At 52.9% G+C, this 19,363-nt stretch overlaps 6 protein-coding genes across 6 annotated transcripts; 2 read left to right on the forward strand and 4 right to left on the reverse strand.

The window, feature by feature from the left end:
- Positions 1–276: 276 nt before the first annotated feature.
- On the forward strand, positions 277–1,494 carry J4E79_006561 (uncharacterized protein; the record flags this gene model as incomplete). The annotated part of the gene is made up of 4 exons (XM_049355431.1): positions 277–345; positions 397–507; positions 593–895; positions 949–1,494. 4 exons carry the CDS (start codon positions 277–279, stop codon positions 1,492–1,494), a joined length of 1,029 nt encoding a protein of 342 aa, XP_049210104.1.
- A 4,072-nt stretch (positions 1,495–5,566) lies between these two features.
- J4E79_006562 (uncharacterized protein) lies at positions 5,567–7,220 on the reverse strand (the record flags this gene model as incomplete). The annotated part of the gene is made up of 3 exons (XM_049355432.1): positions 5,567–5,651; positions 5,705–5,724; positions 5,781–7,220. The coding sequence occupies 3 exons, from the start codon at positions 7,218–7,220 to the stop codon at positions 5,567–5,569; spliced, it is 1,545 nt and encodes a 514-aa protein (XP_049210105.1).
- A 517-nt stretch (positions 7,221–7,737) lies between these two features.
- On the forward strand, positions 7,738–9,366 carry J4E79_006563 (uncharacterized protein; the record flags this gene model as incomplete). The annotated part of the gene is made up of 3 exons (XM_049355433.1): positions 7,738–7,906; positions 7,966–9,126; positions 9,167–9,366. The coding sequence occupies 3 exons, from the start codon at positions 7,738–7,740 to the stop codon at positions 9,364–9,366; spliced, it is 1,530 nt and encodes a 509-aa protein (XP_049210106.1).
- A 658-nt stretch (positions 9,367–10,024) lies between these two features.
- On the reverse strand, positions 10,025–11,454 carry J4E79_006564 (uncharacterized protein; the record flags this gene model as incomplete). Its single annotated transcript, XM_049355434.1, has 5 exons — positions 10,025–10,308; positions 10,364–10,444; positions 10,494–10,553; positions 10,603–11,228; positions 11,285–11,454. 5 exons carry the CDS (start codon positions 11,452–11,454, stop codon positions 10,025–10,027), a joined length of 1,221 nt encoding a protein of 406 aa, XP_049210107.1.
- A 1,675-nt stretch (positions 11,455–13,129) lies between these two features.
- On the reverse strand, positions 13,130–14,409 carry J4E79_006565 (uncharacterized protein; the record flags this gene model as incomplete). The annotated part of the gene is made up of 3 exons (XM_049355435.1): positions 13,130–13,406; positions 13,458–14,301; positions 14,352–14,409. The coding sequence occupies 3 exons, from the start codon at positions 14,407–14,409 to the stop codon at positions 13,130–13,132; spliced, it is 1,179 nt and encodes a 392-aa protein (XP_049210108.1).
- Positions 14,410–16,928: 2,519 nt separating this feature from the next.
- Positions 16,929–18,499, reverse strand: J4E79_006566 (uncharacterized protein; the record flags this gene model as incomplete). Its single annotated transcript, XM_049355436.1, has 5 exons — positions 16,929–16,995; positions 17,059–17,112; positions 17,175–17,240; positions 17,314–17,651; positions 17,765–18,499. The coding sequence occupies 5 exons, from the start codon at positions 18,497–18,499 to the stop codon at positions 16,929–16,931; spliced, it is 1,260 nt and encodes a 419-aa protein (XP_049210109.1).
- Between the last annotated feature and the right edge of the window lie 864 nt (positions 18,500–19,363).

Here is a 19,363-nt window from a genome sequence, read left to right on the forward strand (position 1 = left end):
GAGCTCTTCGAGTGATTCACCGACTTTTTCGGACAGTGGAATTGGGAGTGCGCCACCGATGCCTCGCAGACCTATTCCGAGGAAAGGACATACCAAATCCCGCCGCGGTTGTTTCAACTGCAAGAAAAGGTACTCTAACGATGTTCAGGCGTTTTTAATGCTCAAGTATCCTAATCAGAGCATAGAAGGATCAAATGTAACGAGAGACATCCTGAGTGCCACCATTGTACCAAGGCGGGATTGCAGTGCGAGTATCCAGCAAATATTATTCAAGCAATGCAACGTCTTCCTACTTCACCGCACCCTCAAGAGGGGGGCAACCTGGGATCGACGCCAGGCGTCTTCGTAAGTATGCTTCAAGCGTGCTTTGAATGGTATAGTGACTTACGATCATAGTCCATGGCAGACATGCGTTTATTTCATCATTTCCTCATCACGGCCTACCCGCATCTCCCGGTCGGAGCCGACAAGATCTGGATCACTTCGATTCCCGGCTTTGCACATAACGTATGTATCTTCATCAGAGCCCGGAAAACATGAAAGAAGCTTGTTGGCTATGCACAACCGTAAAAAGGGGTGCTAACTATTGTAGTACGAGTATCTTATGCATTCCATCTTGGCGCTGGCTGCGTCACATCTGGACGCTGTAACGCATTCGGGTGTTGCAGAACAAGCCATACAGCACCGAATCCTCGCTGTCAAATCCCTTAACGAAGCGCTCTCGGTACCCCCAACGACCGCCTGCGAGCGAGATGCGAGAATGGCCGCGGCTTTGGTACTTGCTTTCCAATCAAGTCACTTGCAGGACGGCATGGCAGAATTCATGACGATGGTCCGTGGGTGCAACCTGATTGCAGGCAACAACATGATGTTCATCGCCGACTCAGTCTTCAACGTATGTACAGGGATCTGTGTACGAAATTAAAGACTCACACTGACCCCCTCCAGGCATTCTGCGCGGATTCCCATCTTGAGAGAATGCAGGAGCGGGTCGGAACATCGAGGGTGAGCTGCTTCAACCGCGAAGATCTCGACATGGCATCATTATCCCTCGACCTTGTTCAAACCTTGAACATGTCCGAGTGTGAGCGGTCATACTGGGAGTTGCTCGTATGCACAATCACCCATGCGTATGACCGCCCACCAGAGACATATCAAACCTTTGTCATGCTCTACAACACACCGTCCAAGTGGACGCATGATGAGTTCCAAGCCTTCATCGATCCCAACAACAGTGTTGCGCAGATACTACTGGCTCATTTCATTGCGGTCCAAGCTATCCTTACACCAATCCTCTACCTCGAAAGAGTGGGCTTTGAGGGCGTACATGCCCCTACTGCCGTGCTGAGCTGGATCGAAGGAATATACTGGAACATACCGTGTCGCATGAGGCATCATGTGGAGTGGCCCAGACAAGTGTCGCGGTATCCTTATACTCGGTTCATCGGACAGAAGGAGGTGGAATATTGCGATGTAGACCCCCTTCTCATTTGACATCGTCGGCAAGTTACACTTTTATTGGACTCTTTTCGTTACGCACTATCCAGCCCGTGTATTATCCAGGAACAACGGCCTTCATGTACTACTAAGATACCCGCGATCGCTTTGTAGCTTCTACTCGCAATTCATTTCACTTATCGCAAGTTTACATTCTCATTGAACACGAAGAAATCGATGTTACCAAGACCTGGATAACACATCTGCTTTCTGGCATACTTCCAGCCTACACAATACTTCGCAAGGCATTCACAACACCTTCCCCTTTTCTAAACACTATCTACAAACCTCACAAACATCTTCATCCTCCATCGTCATATGCTCATGATAATCTCTCTGCTCACACATCTCAAAAAACGCATGACCAATACCAATTCTCGCATATCTATCCGTAACCGCCTTCCAAAACGCGGTTGGAATTTTCTCCGCCATCTCATCTTCCAAGTGCATACCAGGGGTCGCGTTATGATCTTCTCCCGGTCTGTATTTGTCGCAGTGATAGTCCACCAGTAAACGCCTCAAGCGGTCGGAGGCTTCGGTGTGAGAATGAAGCTTTGTATACGCGAAAATGACGGTTGGGTAGTAGGGGGTAATTCCTGTTGCGAATGCCTTGTCGACGAACGCGTTCCCCACAGCTTCTGCGAATAAGGGGATCAGGTATTGACCTGCAAATTCCAGGCATTGGGCTACGAGCAGGCAGTCCCATTCGGAGGGTTGTGGTAGTTTTTGAGTATACATCCAGTCGATGAAGATTTCGAAGACTTCAAGCTCTACCTTTTCGAGACATATTTGAGTACCGCGCGTCAGGTGTAGCTTGAAGACGGTGGAGTAGTGCGAGAGATAGTCGGTGTGGAGCAGGTATAGCTTTTGCTCGGTTCCAATCTTGACTAAGACAGTACCATATTTGCCTTGGCGTGCGATTTTACTATTTCCCAAGTCAGCCGGCGGTACTTAGATACAGATAGGGGAGTTTCATTACCTCATCCGGGGTGGCTGTATATCTGCCTCTGCAGGACGCTTTAGGGCCTGTGACTGTGGCGGTTGATTGGCGGAGGCCATGACGAAGATCTTTGACTTGTTGTAGGCAAGGGGTCAGGATGCAGAACTTGTAATGTATGTTAAGAGCAAAGGAATGAAATCTTAATTTATTGCTGCAAAATTTGCGTGCGTTCGCTGCGCAATGATGTTGGACCACTGGCTAACCAAGGTATCTTGGGCTTGGGACCAGATTATGACAAGAGTCTGAGGATTGCGATCTTTCTCATTTGATGAGGAGTACCTTTTACGTATGTGGTGGTTATGTATTTCGGGAGTCGTGAGTGGCTCGTCTCGCTCTGCGTCACCGCAGTACCATGGATGGGACCAGATTATGAGAAGTTCGGCCAATAGGAAAGCTGTGGTTTGTATTCGCGAGTAGTATAGTAATACACAATATTATTTTATACGGTCCTTCAAAGCGTTTGCGTCATGTACTCTTGCGATAGCGTTGCTGTGTAGTTCCCAAAAGAATGTAGTGCAGTGTATACCAGGCCTGTGTACCGTGCCTCGATCGAAATCGGACCCCATCTGCCATCACACCCATCCAGTACTCTCCCAAATCACTGCGACATACTCCCGAACCATTTCCTCATCAAGCTCTTCCTCCCCTTCTTCAACTCATCAACCTCCTCTTCCACTACGACAACCTCCTCCAGCCTACCCACCCATTTCGCAGGCCCCCGCTCTCTGACAGCTCTTTCCTGTGCTCTGAGCCAATAGTCCTGCTCCATATTACGATCGTTACAGGCATTGGTGTACCACTCATGCCACTCCTGATGGTCCCAACCACACCTGCTCCCCCACTTCTCTTTAACCTTCTTCGCGAAGCCCTCAACCTCCGTCTGCGCGCACGCCGAGCAAAGCGTCTCCTGCGGCAGGAACGAGGTACCAGAAAACGGTGTGCGGTAGTAAATGTAATGGTTCGAGTAAGGTGTGTAATACGCCTTGCAGTGTGAAGACGTGCAAGGACGGAGTGTGTACCGCCAATCCCATACTTCTTCCTGAACCCCATATTTCGCTCTTGCATCATTGCTTTTGGCGTTTAGGGGCACGGGAGGGGCGCCCAACACTCTTTGCTTGTGCTCTCGTACTAGTGCCGCGTCTTTGCTTCTGCGATCTCGGCGGAAGGTCTCTTTGAAGGTCTCGAACTCGGAGGCTATGACGTTGAGGGTCTTGCGTCCGGCGCTCTGGCGTAATGTCTCGTAGGCTTGCTTGCAGGCTGTGTTGGCTTCTTTCATCTCTTGGCTAGCATGGCGCGGACAGTAGCCGTGAAGACGAGTCAGGTCGTATGGGCCCTGGGGGAGGTAGTAGTTTGATCCTGTGTGGGCAGGTGTGTAATGTAAGGTACATGCTGGATACAAGCAAGGTATGTAATGGTCGAGGGGGTTGTATTGACCTGGCGGAGGACTGCAGGGGGACAACGGTGCCGAAGCTGCTGGGGCAGATTGTGTGGACATTCGTGAGCTGGCGGACAAGACGGACTGGTAGGACACTACTCGGGATCTTGCGCTCAGAGTTGGGGGTTTGTAATTGGCCGGTAGCGGTATTCCGGTCCATCTCGCATCCGATTCTTGGTTTGAAGTTGACTTGATCGTGAGGCTGCTCACACGCTTCCTCATGACTTTGAAAGATCCACTCCGAGACATGGGAAGAGAGTCGGGACGGTGGAGACCTGGCGACTTTGGCGTTCCCCATGCTTGGAAATTATCGATCTGATCCATCAGAGTTGTGGTCGGGCTGGTAAACGAGGGTATGTGATGGTATTGGGCCTTCTTGGAAGAGTTTGGTATTCTGTTGATCAGGGGTTCCGGTAGCTGTATAGTCTTCGGTCTTGCTCTCGGCCAGGTCTTTGACTTGGCCAACGGATCTGGTTCTGCGAAGCGTACCGCAGGTGGTGAAGACCTCCTGCTAGATGCCATAGTCACCGCATCGGAAGATTTGAGACTAGGCTTCAGGCTCGATCGTTGAGGCCTTGGTGGCGTAGATGCTGATGTTGTATTAGACTGGTCACTGAAAGATGACTGAGAAGAACGCGGCGTCGAACTGCCACTGGAAGCCGCATCGGCGAAAGGCATATTAGGAGGCATTAGGTTGGTTGTCGATAGAGTACCGGTAGTGACTGTTGGGGAGCGACTTGTCGAAGTGCTGGCCAGAGAAAATTGGCTGGCTATCGAGTTTTGTGTACCCTTTGATTGCTGCATCGGTCGCATAGTGTTGGTCCCTGGATGTAGAATCTGAGACATGGCGGGCGGGGATGATGCCGGTAAACTGCCGAATCCAGCCTGGCTTTCAGGGCTCATCGATGAAACAAAAGGAGATCTAACGGACGTGCGTGGTCCAGCAGGAAAACGGTCGTCCGTCTCTGAACTGGCCAGAGAAAAAAGTGGATTGATGATGCGTGCGGGTGACGAAGGCTCAACCAAAAAGCAAACTTGAGGACGAGTGCCGACCAAGGCAAGGACAATGCAGCTTGCGTCGAGGCATCTGCATCATCTAAAAGTACTCTGTATATCGGAAAGCAAACAAGAATGAGAGGCACAGCATATGGGGGCGGAAAGGCCATGTGTATGCGGCCTGGTTACCCACACCGAGGTACGCCGCACAACGCATCGCCCCTAAAGCACCGAAGACTCCCTAGCCGTAGCAACTTCCTGCAGAGCCAGGCAAGGATTCGTTTATCGAAGTATCTCAAGCTGTTGGATTCGAAGACTTATGCACAAGGTCTGCAGTGTCAAGAGGCGCAGTTTAGTGCCAGTCAGCCTCGCGAACACCAAATCGCAATGTGATTGGCACCGTCACACGTGGGCCGGCCCCCGCATAGTGGAAGGTAGCTTTAGTAAAAACACAAAGTTCACGTGGGTCAATAGGAGAGTGACCAGGTGCAGGAGACACTTGGCGCTGGTCTATGCAATCTATCCGTACGACAGGTTGTCGCACATGTATGGTACATCTAGTCTGAGGCTCTGCTGATCGCTCCCGAATAGTAACAGAGTATGGTACAGGGCCGTTTGACACCGATCTGGTGACTTGACTATAGCTTGGGTTTGGGCTGTTCTTGCTTGAGCATGGCTTCGGCAACAAGACGTCGCTGGATCTTTCCTGTTGCAGTCTTCGGCCTATAAGTGCGCAGTCAGTGCATGGTTCATCGGCAATGCTGTCGTTCACGTACATGATATCGGTGAAGAAAATCTGCAGTTTGTTAGACTATGTTCCACATATGTGTGTTTGATTGGGTGTGTACATACCTTCTTCGGCAGCTTAAATTTGGCAACGCGATCCGTCAGCCACGTCTTCAGCTCTCCCGCAGTCAGAGCATGGCCCTCTTTGACCACGATCGCAAGACCAACGTCTTGGCCGTACATCTCATCTTCAATCGCGAAGCTGACAGCTTCAGATACTGCGGGATGCTGCGCAATTACGTTGTCGAGCTCAATAGGACTGATCTTTTCACCACCCTTGTTGATGAGCTCCTTGATGCGGCCGGTAATGATAACATATCCCTCAGCATCCAGCTTGCCCTGATCTCCAGTGCGGAAGAAGCCATCCTGGGTGAAGGATGAAGCATTGGCAGCTGGGTTGTTGAGGTATCCCTTGGTAACATTTTCACCACGAATGCAGATTTCAGCTTCTTTCCCTTGCGGCACCTCTTTGCCAGCTTCGTCGAGGATCTTGACTTCGACACCCTGACCGAGCCCCACACTGCCAGGCTTACGCTGGCTCGGGGGGAGGGGATTACTGGTCATCTGATGGGCCGCCTCAGTCATGGCGTATGCCTCCAATACCGGAGCACCGAACGCCTTCTCGAGTTCGTGGAATGTTTTGGGCGAGAGTGGACTGGAGCAGGATCGGATGAAGCGAATGTTGGGCATGGGGCTTGGAAGAGGGCTCTTGAGCAAGATCTGATGAATCGTCGGAACAGCCGTGTACCAGTTTGCCTTGTGCTCATTGAAGTCTTTCCAGAAGTCTGAGGCGGAGAACTTGGGCGGCACAATGACTGAGCCTCCTGAAGCCAGTGGCGCGAGGAAGCCAGCAAGCAGGCCGTGGACGTGGAAGAGTGGCATGACCAGCATGGTACGATCCTTGGGCGACAGCTCGTAGGTTGCTTGGATGTTCTTCATCGTCCGCAGCAAGTTACGGTGCGTCAGAGGTACGGCCTTGGGGCGTCCAGTGGTACCGCTCGTGTGCAGCACAAGAGCGACATCGTCTGGCTGCGCGGACTGGACGGGCGCGGTTTTACCCGCAAGCTTTCCAGCCTCTTTGACGTCCAGGACGACCTCGCTGCCATTGTAGTAGCATTCTGCGATGGCGGCATTGTATTTCCGTGCTGCGCGGACAGCTGCTGCATCTTGCGCAAATGCACCCTTTGGTACCAATGCGATTGCTGAGCTCAGGTCGTCGATGTAGAATTCGAATTCGGACTGTTTGTACGCCGGGTTGAGGGGCGCTGCGATAGCCCTCTGCCACGAGGCAGCGATGAAGGAGACGATGAACTCGTACGTGTTGGGCAGCGCGATGGACACAGCGGCCTCGGCAGAAACGCCGACCTTTGCCAGCTGGTGTTGGAAAGCCTTGACATCGGCGGCAAGCTTCTTGTACGAGACAGTCAGGGCAGGGCTACCGGGCACGATGACGGCGGTCGAGCTCGAGTCCTTGGAGAAGGCGTGTTCGAGAGTGGTTGGGGCCATGGCGATGGATTACTAGATAGGAGATCTGATGGTCGCGATTAGAGGAACACTGCTATGCGTGGGCTTCCTGGGCGATGGTACCTTTATGCTTCTATGACGCGCAATGAAATCTACAATTGATAAGAAACACCAGAGCCTGCTCAGATGTATTCGGAGATGTGGAAATGACTTATCACGGATAAGGATTTGGATGACAGCATGGTAACAGGCGTTCCTGCATGCCCGCGCAATGCGGCTAAGCCTTTAGCGTGGAGGGCGCGCCGAACGCCGGCACGCGGGCTGGGGTGCTTGGCGGCAGTTGACATCGCGCCTGCCGCTCCACCACCCTCACAGCCACCACACTGCCGTAGTCGAATCTCACCGTCGCCGCCTCATTGTTCAATCTTGCATCCGCAAGACAGCTGCTAATCTCTGCATTCTTAGACTTGTAGCCCAGCCCGCCGCCGCTCACGAGTGGCGTGCGCCAGTCGCATTTGCCATTGTTCAGCGCCGCACTTGCGCGTATATCGATATCAACATGGCCGACCAGCCGCCGCAGAAGGCGCAAGGCCTGCCCAACCCTTATGGTCTTCCCAACCCCTACGCCCAGAAAGGCCTTCCGAATCCGTATGCCTCGGCCACCATCTCCGCTGCGCCTGTCAAGTACACAGAGGAACAGGCCAAGGCCGAGCAGCTGAAGAAACCTGGTATCTATCTGAACTGCTCCGTACTATTGCCTTGAACTACGACTCATGTGATTGTCTAGCTTTCCATAACCCTCACCAAATCAAGCGTCCCCAGGCCAAGAAGGCTGTCCCGACTGTCAAGAGGGCCACCATGCCTGTGGCTGCCCCGCTCTCTTCGTCAGTCCCCGGACCCGCCAATCCTCAGCAGCATGGTATCGACTACTACCGAAGCACCGCAGAGGACGATGCCTCCATTCTGGAAGAGCGCAGGATGCGCGCGTATGAGGAGAAGCAGAAGAAGAAGGAGCAGAAGAAGTTCACCAAGATGTACGGACTTCATGAGCCTCTGGCCGCTCACAAGCCCGACAAGCCGTCCAACTTGCTAGCCTACAAGGCCCAAGGCGGTTACCGACGCAAGAAGGAAGGCTTCACTGCCTTCTTGCGTGGAGCTGCCGCTCAGCATAAGTCTCGCGATGGCAGTGAGGAAGCCAGTGGCACCCCGTCGGCGTCTTCGTCTAGCTCAACGCCTGCTCCAGTTGCTTCCAAGCCTTCATTCGCTCCACCTGCATACTACGACGATAACTCTGCGGCGCCCTCGTCCGACCCGTCAGGAGAAGATGCTTATGCCCGTCGCATGCGTCTGTCGCAGCAGCAGTCTGATGCCGTGCCGCCGCCACCTCCGTCGGTCACAGATGACTACGTACCTCCGCCCCCGCCCCCGCCAGCTGGCTCACCACCAGCCCCGCCGAGCTATCAGGGTGCTACTATCTCTGCACCTCCTGTCCGATACGCGGCCGCCACTATATCTGCGCCTCCAGTCCGGTACGAGCGTCCTGACGTACAGATGGAGGATGCAGACAACGAGCCCGCCCATGAAGAACGCCCCGCCAAACGCGCCAAGATCAGCAAAGCCGAAGCCATGATGAATAAGATGGGTTACAAGAAGGGTCAAGGTCTCGGAAAGAACAACGATGGTGTCGTTACCCATCTGGAAGTCAAGAAGCGCAGGGTTCCTCAGGGCGCAGGCAATCTCGACGCGAACGGCAGAGTCCAGTCTCAACAGGTCTGGGATGTCAGTGGCGGTATGCGTATCCAGAAAGACGAGCCTAGCAAATTCGGCGACAAGTCAAGTGTCGTGGTTACATGGGGTTGCGTCGACGGTGTTGACTGGGACGCCAACGCCGAGCGCAACGACGGTGGTATCCGACAGGACATGGGCGAAGCATTCGGCAAAAAGGCAAGTCTCAAAACGTGGTCGTCAATGTACACATACTAACAAAGTTCAGTTCGGTGGCGATGTCGAGCGTATCCAACTAGACGAGAGCAACAAGGACGGCGTAGTCTACATCCAGTTCAACTCCCCGATGGCCGCCCTCAACGCCGTGAACCGCTTCGACGAAGGATGGGAGTTCAGAGGCAGGAAGATCCGCGCCCAGTACTACGACGAGCGCAAGTTCCACTCTGGCATCTACGACTACTAGAAGCTACTGCTCTGGTCAGTGTCGGCCTGTCGAATTCGCGTGTCCTAGCCGTTAGCCTTCGAAGGATCGTTGGAGTATTCCACTTTATGATTGGTGTGACGGACAGGAATGACGGTAGGGAGGATATGATAGATTGGAGCATATGGCATTGCTGGTATGGATCTGGATACGCTTGAAGGGCAGATGTGTAGGACTATGTGGATTGGCGAGGGGTCTCACGCTCGTCTCTCCAAGATACTAGAGCTTTGAGCATAACCCTGGTTGCTTTATAAGAAGCGCGATACTAGGATATGCCTGGCCTCAGCTCATGGTGTATCACCATGACACATGAAGTCCGTATTTCACGACACAAGCTCTGCAAACATCTGATGTTCAAAACCCCCACTCGAAACTTGACAAGCATATCCGATGATAAAATCTCTTAAGGCAGCAAACGGGATATCGTTATCGTATCGTCTAAAAGGAGCTACGCCGCAGTCTCTTTACTCCTACTCGTACAGAAGTATAACATGTCCCCCCCGATCTAATATCAGACTCCAAGATTCGCCCGCAACTAACCCATGTCTCTAATGCGAGGTACGCCCGACTCCAAGGTATATATGCTTCTTCGAACCACTTCTCAATCACTCTTTTACTCGCGCCGTCTCTTCAGCGCTAGCTAAGCATTCCCAGGCTTCTCATCGGTGTCGATATGCCAGACAACGTAGTTGGGCAATCCGTATACGCCGTAGCCTGCGCGCTTGGCCATCTTTGCAAAGCCTTCTGTCTCGGCTTGGTTTTCGAACGGGTAGCAAGGGAAGTTTACGCCGGAGCGGTGGACGTCTGCTTTAACGATGATGTTTACGCCGCCGATGCCGTCGAGGGGTATTTCTTCGTCTTTGTCGGCGCGCCAGTCGCCCATTGTGGCCATGTACTTGCGGTTCGTGGGGTATTGCTTGTAACCTGGGGGTGTGTGAGCTGATGTCCAGGGAGGATCTGTGAAGGGTATGAAAAGTACCTTCTGCGAGGACGATGTCTTTGTCGAGCGTGGAGGCAAGTTTGAGGCCTTCGGGGGATTCTTGCCAGGAGTTGTAATCGACTGGGTCTTGTTAGTGGGGATCGCGAAATCAAGTGGGGGGAAGACTCACAGCGCCCTTCGATGTCGACCATCTTGCCATTCTCCTCCTTGTACCTGTGGAACCAGATGTCTGTGTAGTGTTAGTAACAGCTTTCGGAGATGACATCTGCAACACGTACTAGGAACGAGAACATCCCGGTCATGCGCCACAAAGTCCTCGATGATCTTGGACGGACTGTCGACGATATCCACGTCCCTCCAGTATACCCAGCTGTGCTCTGGCTTCAATGCAGTGTAAAGTAGGTAGTTCCTGGCTTTACCCAGCGCCTTTCTCCGTGGACCTTGTGCCTCAAAACTGTGTCTGTCCTCTACACTTTGCGAGAGTGTGACACCGAAATCTTTCTCGACAATCATGGTCGACCTGAAAGCTACTTCGGGGTTGTTTTGGACCCTCTCCAATTCCTTTGCCAATGCTGCCATAGTATCGTCCGTTGTGTCGCCGACCAAAAACGCCAGATCGATCAGCTCGTGGGGATACGTGAGTGACGTGAGAAGGTCGAAGTGTTTCGCGAGGTAGTATGAGGCATCGCGGAGCGGAGTGAGGATCAGAACGCGTTCTTTGTTCTTGGCTGCGTCAATGGTCGAAGTGACGCCGTTCAGATCGACGTGCTGGATTTCGGTGGCGTTGACCTCTATTGGTTTGTGGTGGTTGAATATCACGGGGGTGTTTAAGTGCGCGTGCCAGTCTTCGTTCTCGTTCGCTGTCATGTGCATTGGAGGTTTCGAGGGGCCGAAGCAGTAGAACCTGGGACAGTATGATTAGCGATTGCTCCATGTAACACATTGGGAGACCTGGCATACCTCTGCATCTCCCCAGCTGCTGACCCCATGGACCGCCATAGCAGCACAATTGCTGTAACCAGACCAACGGAGATGAGGAAGCGTGGGTTCCGTACTGTACTGATGACCTGTCTTGATGGTGGCAGTCGGGCTTTAGCAGCCTTCCACGAGTATCCTTTTCCCGCAAGCATGTTGAGTCGGTAGGATCCCGCGTGTTCCTTCTCCACCTCTTCCCCTCTGGCCTGTGATATGCGTATCGATGAGCTACGCGCTCGGACGCTATCGGTATTGCTGGTTTCCCTCTGTGAATGGAGCGGCGGCGATTGCGACTGTGGCCTGTCCAGTTTGGCGGTTGAGAGCGCCCGGGCGCGCGACGTTTGGGGTGTCGACTAAATGTTGCTGGTGACGTCGCAGCGAGGTCGGGGGGAAGCAGCGGCGGAAGCGACAGACGGTAATGACTAGTGAAAGCAGGGTCCTGACTTGCTGCACGGTGGGACACACGAGGGAAGCGACGAAAGGGGTGAACGACAGGCGCAATTGCGTTGCAGAAGCAATTCGTTCAGTACAGATTACCGTTGAGCGCGACGAGCATGCGAATGACGCTAAGTGCAGATCAATCGCGATAGTGCCGCTGATGACGACGCCTCGGAAATATGATAGACGGTAATTCTCTCATAATTCACCGGAGACCACAACGAAGTGCCAATGTTACATGTTTGGCCTAGAACGTTGCTCAATATACTTGTTCCGTAGCGATTGGGCCCTGCGTACGTGCCTTCCATTTTCCTGGGTAACCGCACGTGAAAGCATGTGCTGGGAACACCAAATCGGCGGCGCCCCGGCTCCTAACAAAGAAGCTGCGTGGTACAGAATGTCGTGCATGGGACATGTCTGCGATATGTACGAGAGAAGCTCACTCGTTTACCCACATCATCTGTTATACGAACTTAGTGACTGCGGCCCGCACTTTAGAGCCCGCTCTCCGTCTTACCACCCATAACTGAAGGGATGCCTGAACTAGGTATTCGAGACATGAAAGCCTCGTCTTAGGTATTCAAGAGCCGGAAGAGAATTCAGGTATAAACGACGATGCGGTATAATATATTCAACTCGGAATACATGGCCGTCGTTGCTGGTGCGCTGCCAACTAGCGGCGCAAGACAGTCTCAGAACGTATGGGATCAAGTTATGCGGGAGGATGGATTGAGCTGAGCTCCTGTGCCACACTCGACAATGCACCAAAAGATGCCCTAGCTGTTCTTCGAGCGCTTGCCCTTGCACTTGTCAGTTAATTTTGGCAACACTATGACATGATCGATGTCTGTCGCGTGAATAAGGTCAAAGCTCATGCGCCAGCACCCACCACTGTTGGCGTTTCATCCTCCTTTTGAGAAACACTGTGAAGGCTTGATGAGACGACATGGACAGACATGACACATTTGAAAGATCCGTTCGGCGAAAAACAAAGTTCAAGTCATAGGCGGTGAAGCTCGTAGGCCAATGCGTGACGTAGGATTTCCAGACAAGCACATGTTATTTTCAACCCATCACAAGAAAACGCAGAGCAGATTTAAGAAAGACTGTATGCCACTATCCCAAATAAAGCAACTCCTCCTGCAATTCTGCACACCGTGTCGCGGGGCAGACATATATGTACTGCGAATTAACAGGCTGCTCGACCCTCGTAGCCAAATGATACATTCAATTGTTACATGTTGAACCATGAAACCGTCCCCGATGCCCCTTCAGTCCTCAAATGCTGAACTCCTGCGTCAGCGCCTGTTCGCTTGATGCTATACGCTATCAAAGAAAGTCAGGTGGGGGTAGTCTATGCAATTATGATGGAACGCCAGCGTCATAAGCTTTTTAGAGAAGGAGAACAGCGGCCATGGCGGCGAGGCCAAGGGCACCGTTGACAGCGCTGAGGGTGGTGGCAGCGCCGGTCTTGTCGTCACCGTCACCCTGCTTGGTACCCTTGTGGCCCTCACCAGCGGGGTCGATGAGCTTGCCCTCGCACCTGTAGCCACCCTCGATGAGCTTCTTGTCCTTGAGGGGCTTGTAGGTCTTGCAGGTCTCGGTGACGTTGTCAGTGGACTGGAGGTTGAAGGCACCGGAGACGCTGTTAAGCTTGGGGGTGGTAACGCTGGCAGATGTTAGCAAGGCATGTTGTACAGCGAATACGAGGCAAACTTACTCAGTGAAGTTACCGCTCATGTCGAAAGCTCCACCGATGCTCTTGAGGACAGGGTAGCCATCAATCTCGATGAGCTTGGAGTTGTTGGCGATCTGGAGGTTGCCGGAGATCTTGGTGAGCGCCGGGAAAGAGACGTTGGACAGGTTCTCGTTGGCGACAAGGGCAACAGCCTCGCCGACGGAAGTAAGGTTAGGAGCGGAGAAGGACTCGAAACCGTTGTTGTAAAGACCGAGGGAGCCGTTCAGGCGCTCGAGGGAGGGAACTGAGACGGAACCGCAGAAACGGAAGGTCAGGTTGCTAGCCCAGATAAGGTTGGGCAGCTCGACCTTGACGGCCTCGTTGTTGTCGGCAAGAGTCAGCGACGTGGAGACGTTGCCGAGCTGCATGGAGATCTCATCTATGTAACCGTTGTTTGCGATGAAGACAGTGTCGACCTCCTCAATGTTGATACCCTTGAGGGAGCGGAGAGCGGTGTTCTGGATGTCGACCTTGTTGGCCTTGGTGACCTCGCCAGTGAAGCCAATCTCCTGAAGAGCGGGCAGGGCGTTCCACTTGATGGAGTCGATGGCCTTGAGCTTGGGGAAGTTGACGGCGTTGAGACGGGTCAAGTCGTTGAGCATCATCTCTCCGTCGAGCTCCTCGAGGTCGCTGGCGCTGATCTGCTTAAGCTCGGTCGCAGTGTCGGCAATCAAGTCACCCTTGATCTTCTTGACGCCGGGGAAGGAGATGTCGTCGGTGGTACCAGTCGCAATGGCGATGTTACCGGAGAAGGTTGAGCAGGAAGCGATGGCGCTGGCGTCACCGGCATTCTGGATGGTGGTGGTGGCGGAGACACTGCAGGCAGCTGGGGTGTTGTCAGTCAATGTTGACGCGGTCTGGTGTTAGAGAGCATACCGTACGCGCCGCTGGCAGCAGCCAGGGCCGGGAGGGCGATCTTCATCATGGAAGGCATTTTGTGTAGTGCAAGTGGTGTGGTAACTGGGAGGAAAAGTCAGCGGGCGCGTCCACGAGGCGACTGAGAAATGTGGACTGGCAACACGGACCTGGGATATTAAGACTGCTCGTTCCGGTTTCAGTTGTGCGGGTGCTGCGGGCTAGTTGTCGAGCGTGGAAAGATGCTGGAGCGAGGGGAAGAATTAACAAGTAAAGCAGGCAGTATTAAATAGAGTAGTCCCAGAGACGCGATCAAGAAGGCGCGGTCGTCGGTAGCGAGTGTGGGTGAAGACTGAGAGAGAAAGGGCAGGAGGGCATTCTAATGGGAGCAGGCGCGAGAAAAGGGGAGCGCGGTGGTGCCAGTCCGGGCAGCCGCTAATGACGCTAGTGAGGCCGGGTGGAGATCATAGGCGGCCAGAGCGTGCCCACCATCATCGATCAAGCAAGCAAGCCAGAGTGAATGTTGCAAGCGGGCCTGGGGCCACGCACTGGTTGCTGGTGCAGATGGTTTCGCCGCCTGCGCGCGACGACACCGCCAGCAGTGCCGTGGATGCTGCACGCTCGTGGCTACCCGCATCGTGTTGCCATGACTGCACCACGGCGGCCGTACCGAGCGCGCGGACGGAGTGGTTTGACAGGCGAGGGCTACCACAGCTCTGCATCCATTATCCATGATGCCTCCTCGCCGCCCGTCGCCCGTCGCCTGCCACCGCACGCTGCTTGTCGCTCTTAGCTTCACGTGCCGAGCACGCTGCTCCCAATTTCAAGCTCTGAACCTGATGTCTGCCCTGATAAGCACCATGCAGCGTCCGCAAACAGCAGCCTCTCATGCGTGAGCCTCAACAACAGGGGTGGCGTCTGGATCGCCGCTCTGTCGCCCTAGGAGACGGCCGTCCGCTACTGTGCCCGCACCATTCCGCTGCTCCCCAACGTCTCCATCCGTCGTCGACGGACCTGTTAGTTTTGCTGGTAACCGCTCACTACGCGGCAATGCGGCACCTTCGCTCCATGCCCGCCCATCCAGAGTCTTCTTTTGCCACTGTCTGGCCGACACGAAACACAACAAGCACCGTGGATTATTACGCGGCCTTTTACTATATCCGCCACCCCTGTCCAATGGTTTCAATGCGGTTACACCCTTGATGGGCCAGATCCGAGTTAGGTATAGCGCAGCCGTTGCAATCTCATGAGATGCGAACCCCAACAGCGGTTATAATTACACCACGACCTTGCGCGCTGGAGCTCCATTGCTGCTTTCGGCCATGTGCACTCGCCTCTCCTTTATATCCATTTCGCCCCAACATCTGCATTGCGCTTCATTTCGGTCTTGAGTTCTCCAGACGGCTGTTGCGATGAACCATCTCGCTTATCGTCCACCCCAAGCGACAGCCTCACCTTCGATCCTTCCTGCCAAGCTTATTGCTTGACGCGCATTGATTGACCTCTCATTTCCAGCCTGGGGCTCCAGAGGTCCACTTGCGCGCACGCACAACGTCGTGTTTTCTGCCATGACGTCGGCAGTTACAATTGTTTCAGTCTCGGATTTTTTCTAGAATGGCCCACCACCTCCTACAACGAAGAAACTCAACAGTCGCACTGCCGTACAGAGGAACACATTAGTAACAGTGAATAGATTTCTGAGGTCATGTACAATTGTGAAACGATCTATCATCCTCTGAGAGCTAGGTGTTCGAGTCTTCCATCGATGGGCTGAAGTCATCAACTCTATATATTAGTCCACTTTGCCGCCCTCACGATGCCCGCGGTCAATATCGTTTCGTTGAGCTTACTTTTTACATACAAGGAGCGAGCGCTGCAGCCTTCCTCATTCGCGCCGCTTTTCGCTTCCGACCTCATCTTGCGGCTGTACTGAAATAAGCCTTTCTGGCCGATTAGTGGGTCCGTCTCTGATCCCTCCACAATTCGCGACTTCGAACATCATGGGCATTTGGGACATTGTAGATCAGTAACACTTCACTTTCGAAGGAAACACGAAGCCGAGTAGACGAACTGACGGTTCTCGCATACAAACTTTGCGCCACTCTTCAGGTAACCCAGATATTCGCTGGATCATCAGCAGAGGCTGCTCTTGTTTCGGTCCTATCACATCACTCCAATTTACTACAACACATTTCTCGATCTGCCTACATGCAAATTACTCGCGAGACATCATTGCCCATATGGAAGGGACAGAGCCTCATACACTTGGCACTTTCTGTCTCGATACTGAGTTTCTTCAACATTTCATCCCACATCTACACAGGAGCAACAGTTTGTAAATATTCGTGGCAAGAGCATTATCATTGCGAGCAAGCCATAAGCTGTTGCATACCAATGCAGTAGCCAATGTCGAGCGTTGATATATAATACACCTGGCCCATCCACGATGGATGTACGTCGTAGTCTACCGTCCCCGACCCACATTGCATCTCCACCAAACAGATCATCGACTCCACTACAACACATAGACCTCATACTGTACATGCGTATCTCACTGCAAGGACCAACGCTTCTTCATGGGAAAGCTATTCCCGACAATCAAGTCTTTTGCAAGACATTAACGTCCACATCGGCAGTTCGCCACATGTACCACATGAAAAGTGACCTAGCAGCAGAGAACAATATTAGTTTACTTGTCATGAGAAACTTATAGTTGAGGTCAACATACCTGTAAGGCGAAAACTTGGAAGCCATATCGAGCATTTCCTGCTCCGTCATGTATCTGCATAGCGTCCGTTAGTACATCTTACACTGATGCGAGAAGACATCATGAACAATACGTACTTCCACTTCCCACCTTTACTCTTCAATTTATTCACATCGCGGCCCGCGTACACTGCCATACCACGTCTGCAAACAAGTCAGTCACATTAACCGTCAAAGAAGCACACGCTGGTCTCTCAAGCGATCAAACTCAACTCACTGTACACCCAGATCACCCGTCGCGAAAACATCCATCCTCTTCAACCCAAAGCAAGCAAACATCTCCACGCTCCATCGCCCCAAGCCCCTCACAGCTACTAGCTTCTCGATGAGCTCTTCGTCGCTGGCACTGACTAGCATCTCGGCTGAGAGTTCGCCAGAAGCGAATTTCTCGGCTAGGCCGTAGATGTACTCGGCCTTGCGCTGTGAGAGACCTGCTGTACGCAGCGTTGCAATGTCCTTTGTGAGGACCTGAGTGGGCGTTGGAAAGGACGGGTGGGTGTCTGGGAAGAGGGCGGTGAACTTTGCGCGGATGGATGAGGCGGCTTGGCCTGATACCTGTGGGGGATGGTTAGTTCTGCATGTTCATCCTAAAGCCTTCTTTGTATATGACTTGCGAAGGTGTGCTCCAGACTCTATCTACCAGCTTACTCATATCACTATCCACATACCTGCTGTCCAATAATCCCCTTCCCCAGCGCCTCAAACGGCCTCACCACCTCCCTCAGCCCCTCCGGACTAAAAATCCCACATTGATGCCCTCGCACCACCTTTTCCAGTTTAGGATCCGTCTTGATAAGAAAGTCCTCTGCTTCTTTCAACAGATTATCGATATCCGTGCTCGCGGGGGGGATGGCACCAACGTCTGGTGGAACAAGTTCCTTTGCTTTCCTTTTCTTGGCTGGAGAAGGGTCGGTGGGTTTCGCGGGAGAGGATGCGTACGCTTGTACAACGTGGGATCCGTTGGGCGTCGCTAGGTGGGCGTTTGTTGTGTGGGGCTCTGCTGGACGGGTGGTGGGATCTGAAGGTGAAAATGCGGGGGCTGAAGAGAAGATACTGGCACCGGCTGGTGTGGGTGTGAAAGGGGGTGGTTTGAGTGGTGATTCTGATGACGCTGCTGATTTTGATGCTGTTTTACGCTTCTTGGGGAGCGGTGTCGTAGGGAGGGATGAAGGTAAATCTGCTGAGTCTACGACTTTGTCTTCGTTTGTTTTTCCATTCGCAGTAACCTTATTCTTCGTCTCGTCCGATGTTACTGGCGCAGATGTTGCTACGGTCTTGCGCTTCTTCGTGGGTGCACTCGCTTTGCCAACTTTCTCATACTTTGCAGCACCGTTCTGAACTTTGGCATCCAATGGCACTTGCGTAATACTACTGGCGACGCGAGCGGAACGTCTCAAAGACATGGTGTGAGGGTTGTACAGGTGGTTGACCGTTCTGGTGAATGGGATGGTCTGACGTCATAGGGTTAGGATATGGGACGCCTGCGAGACTGCGACAACGTACTCTTTGCTTCAAACCTCTTATTGCAATCATGAAAACGGGTCAATGAGAGGGCGTGTTGTTAGTTGCGCAAGTGGGGAGCTTGACGCGATGCGTGGGAAGCTATTCTTGAGCTGACGCCTGGGCACATGACAGCGTGGCGCTGACATATCCAGAACCCTGACATTGCGCATTCCTCGGATGCGACATGATCGGCATATCACTCGCTCCATATTGAAGCATGGCGAGGTGCAAAAAAGCTTACTCGTGCACAGTACACATAATTCTGGGGATTTGCATGCGTCCTTGTGTTCGAGTATTTAATCGTGGTGGCCAAGAACACATTAGAAACTTGCAGTTCCAGATCCACGTTCATACAGCAAATGCTATGTAGTACTGCAGGTTGGCCTCTGCATGCCGAGTAAGACCAATGTCTCGAACCTAGGGTGATTAGTTAATGATGCTTTGTGCATCTGTCATCACGGCAATTCCATGTTCTTGGTCTATGTCGTGCAGTATCTCATTACTTTATGTTTGGCTGTTTTCTTGAGTGCGAAGAAGGTGCATGTCATTCATCGTTTTCCGGTTGTACCTGAGCGTTGCTTCCCGAAGCCAAAACTGGGCGTCATGCCGTGGCCACGTCCCCAATCAGTCGTTTTCCATGGATTGCGAGACGAATGCCTACGGCTGAGCACACGCGCATTCGTAACAGCTCTTGAAATCATATCGGAAAAAAGAAACGTATTTCCAGGCGCAACAGAGGGGAGTCCTGTACGAAATGTGTTGGT

The sequence above is a fragment of the Alternaria viburni genome, assembly GCF_023758015.1.
Source record: "Alternaria viburni strain BMP 2772 chromosome Unknown scaffold_13, whole genome shotgun sequence".
NCBI lineage: Eukaryota > Fungi > Ascomycota > Dothideomycetes > Pleosporales > Pleosporaceae > Alternaria > Alternaria viburni.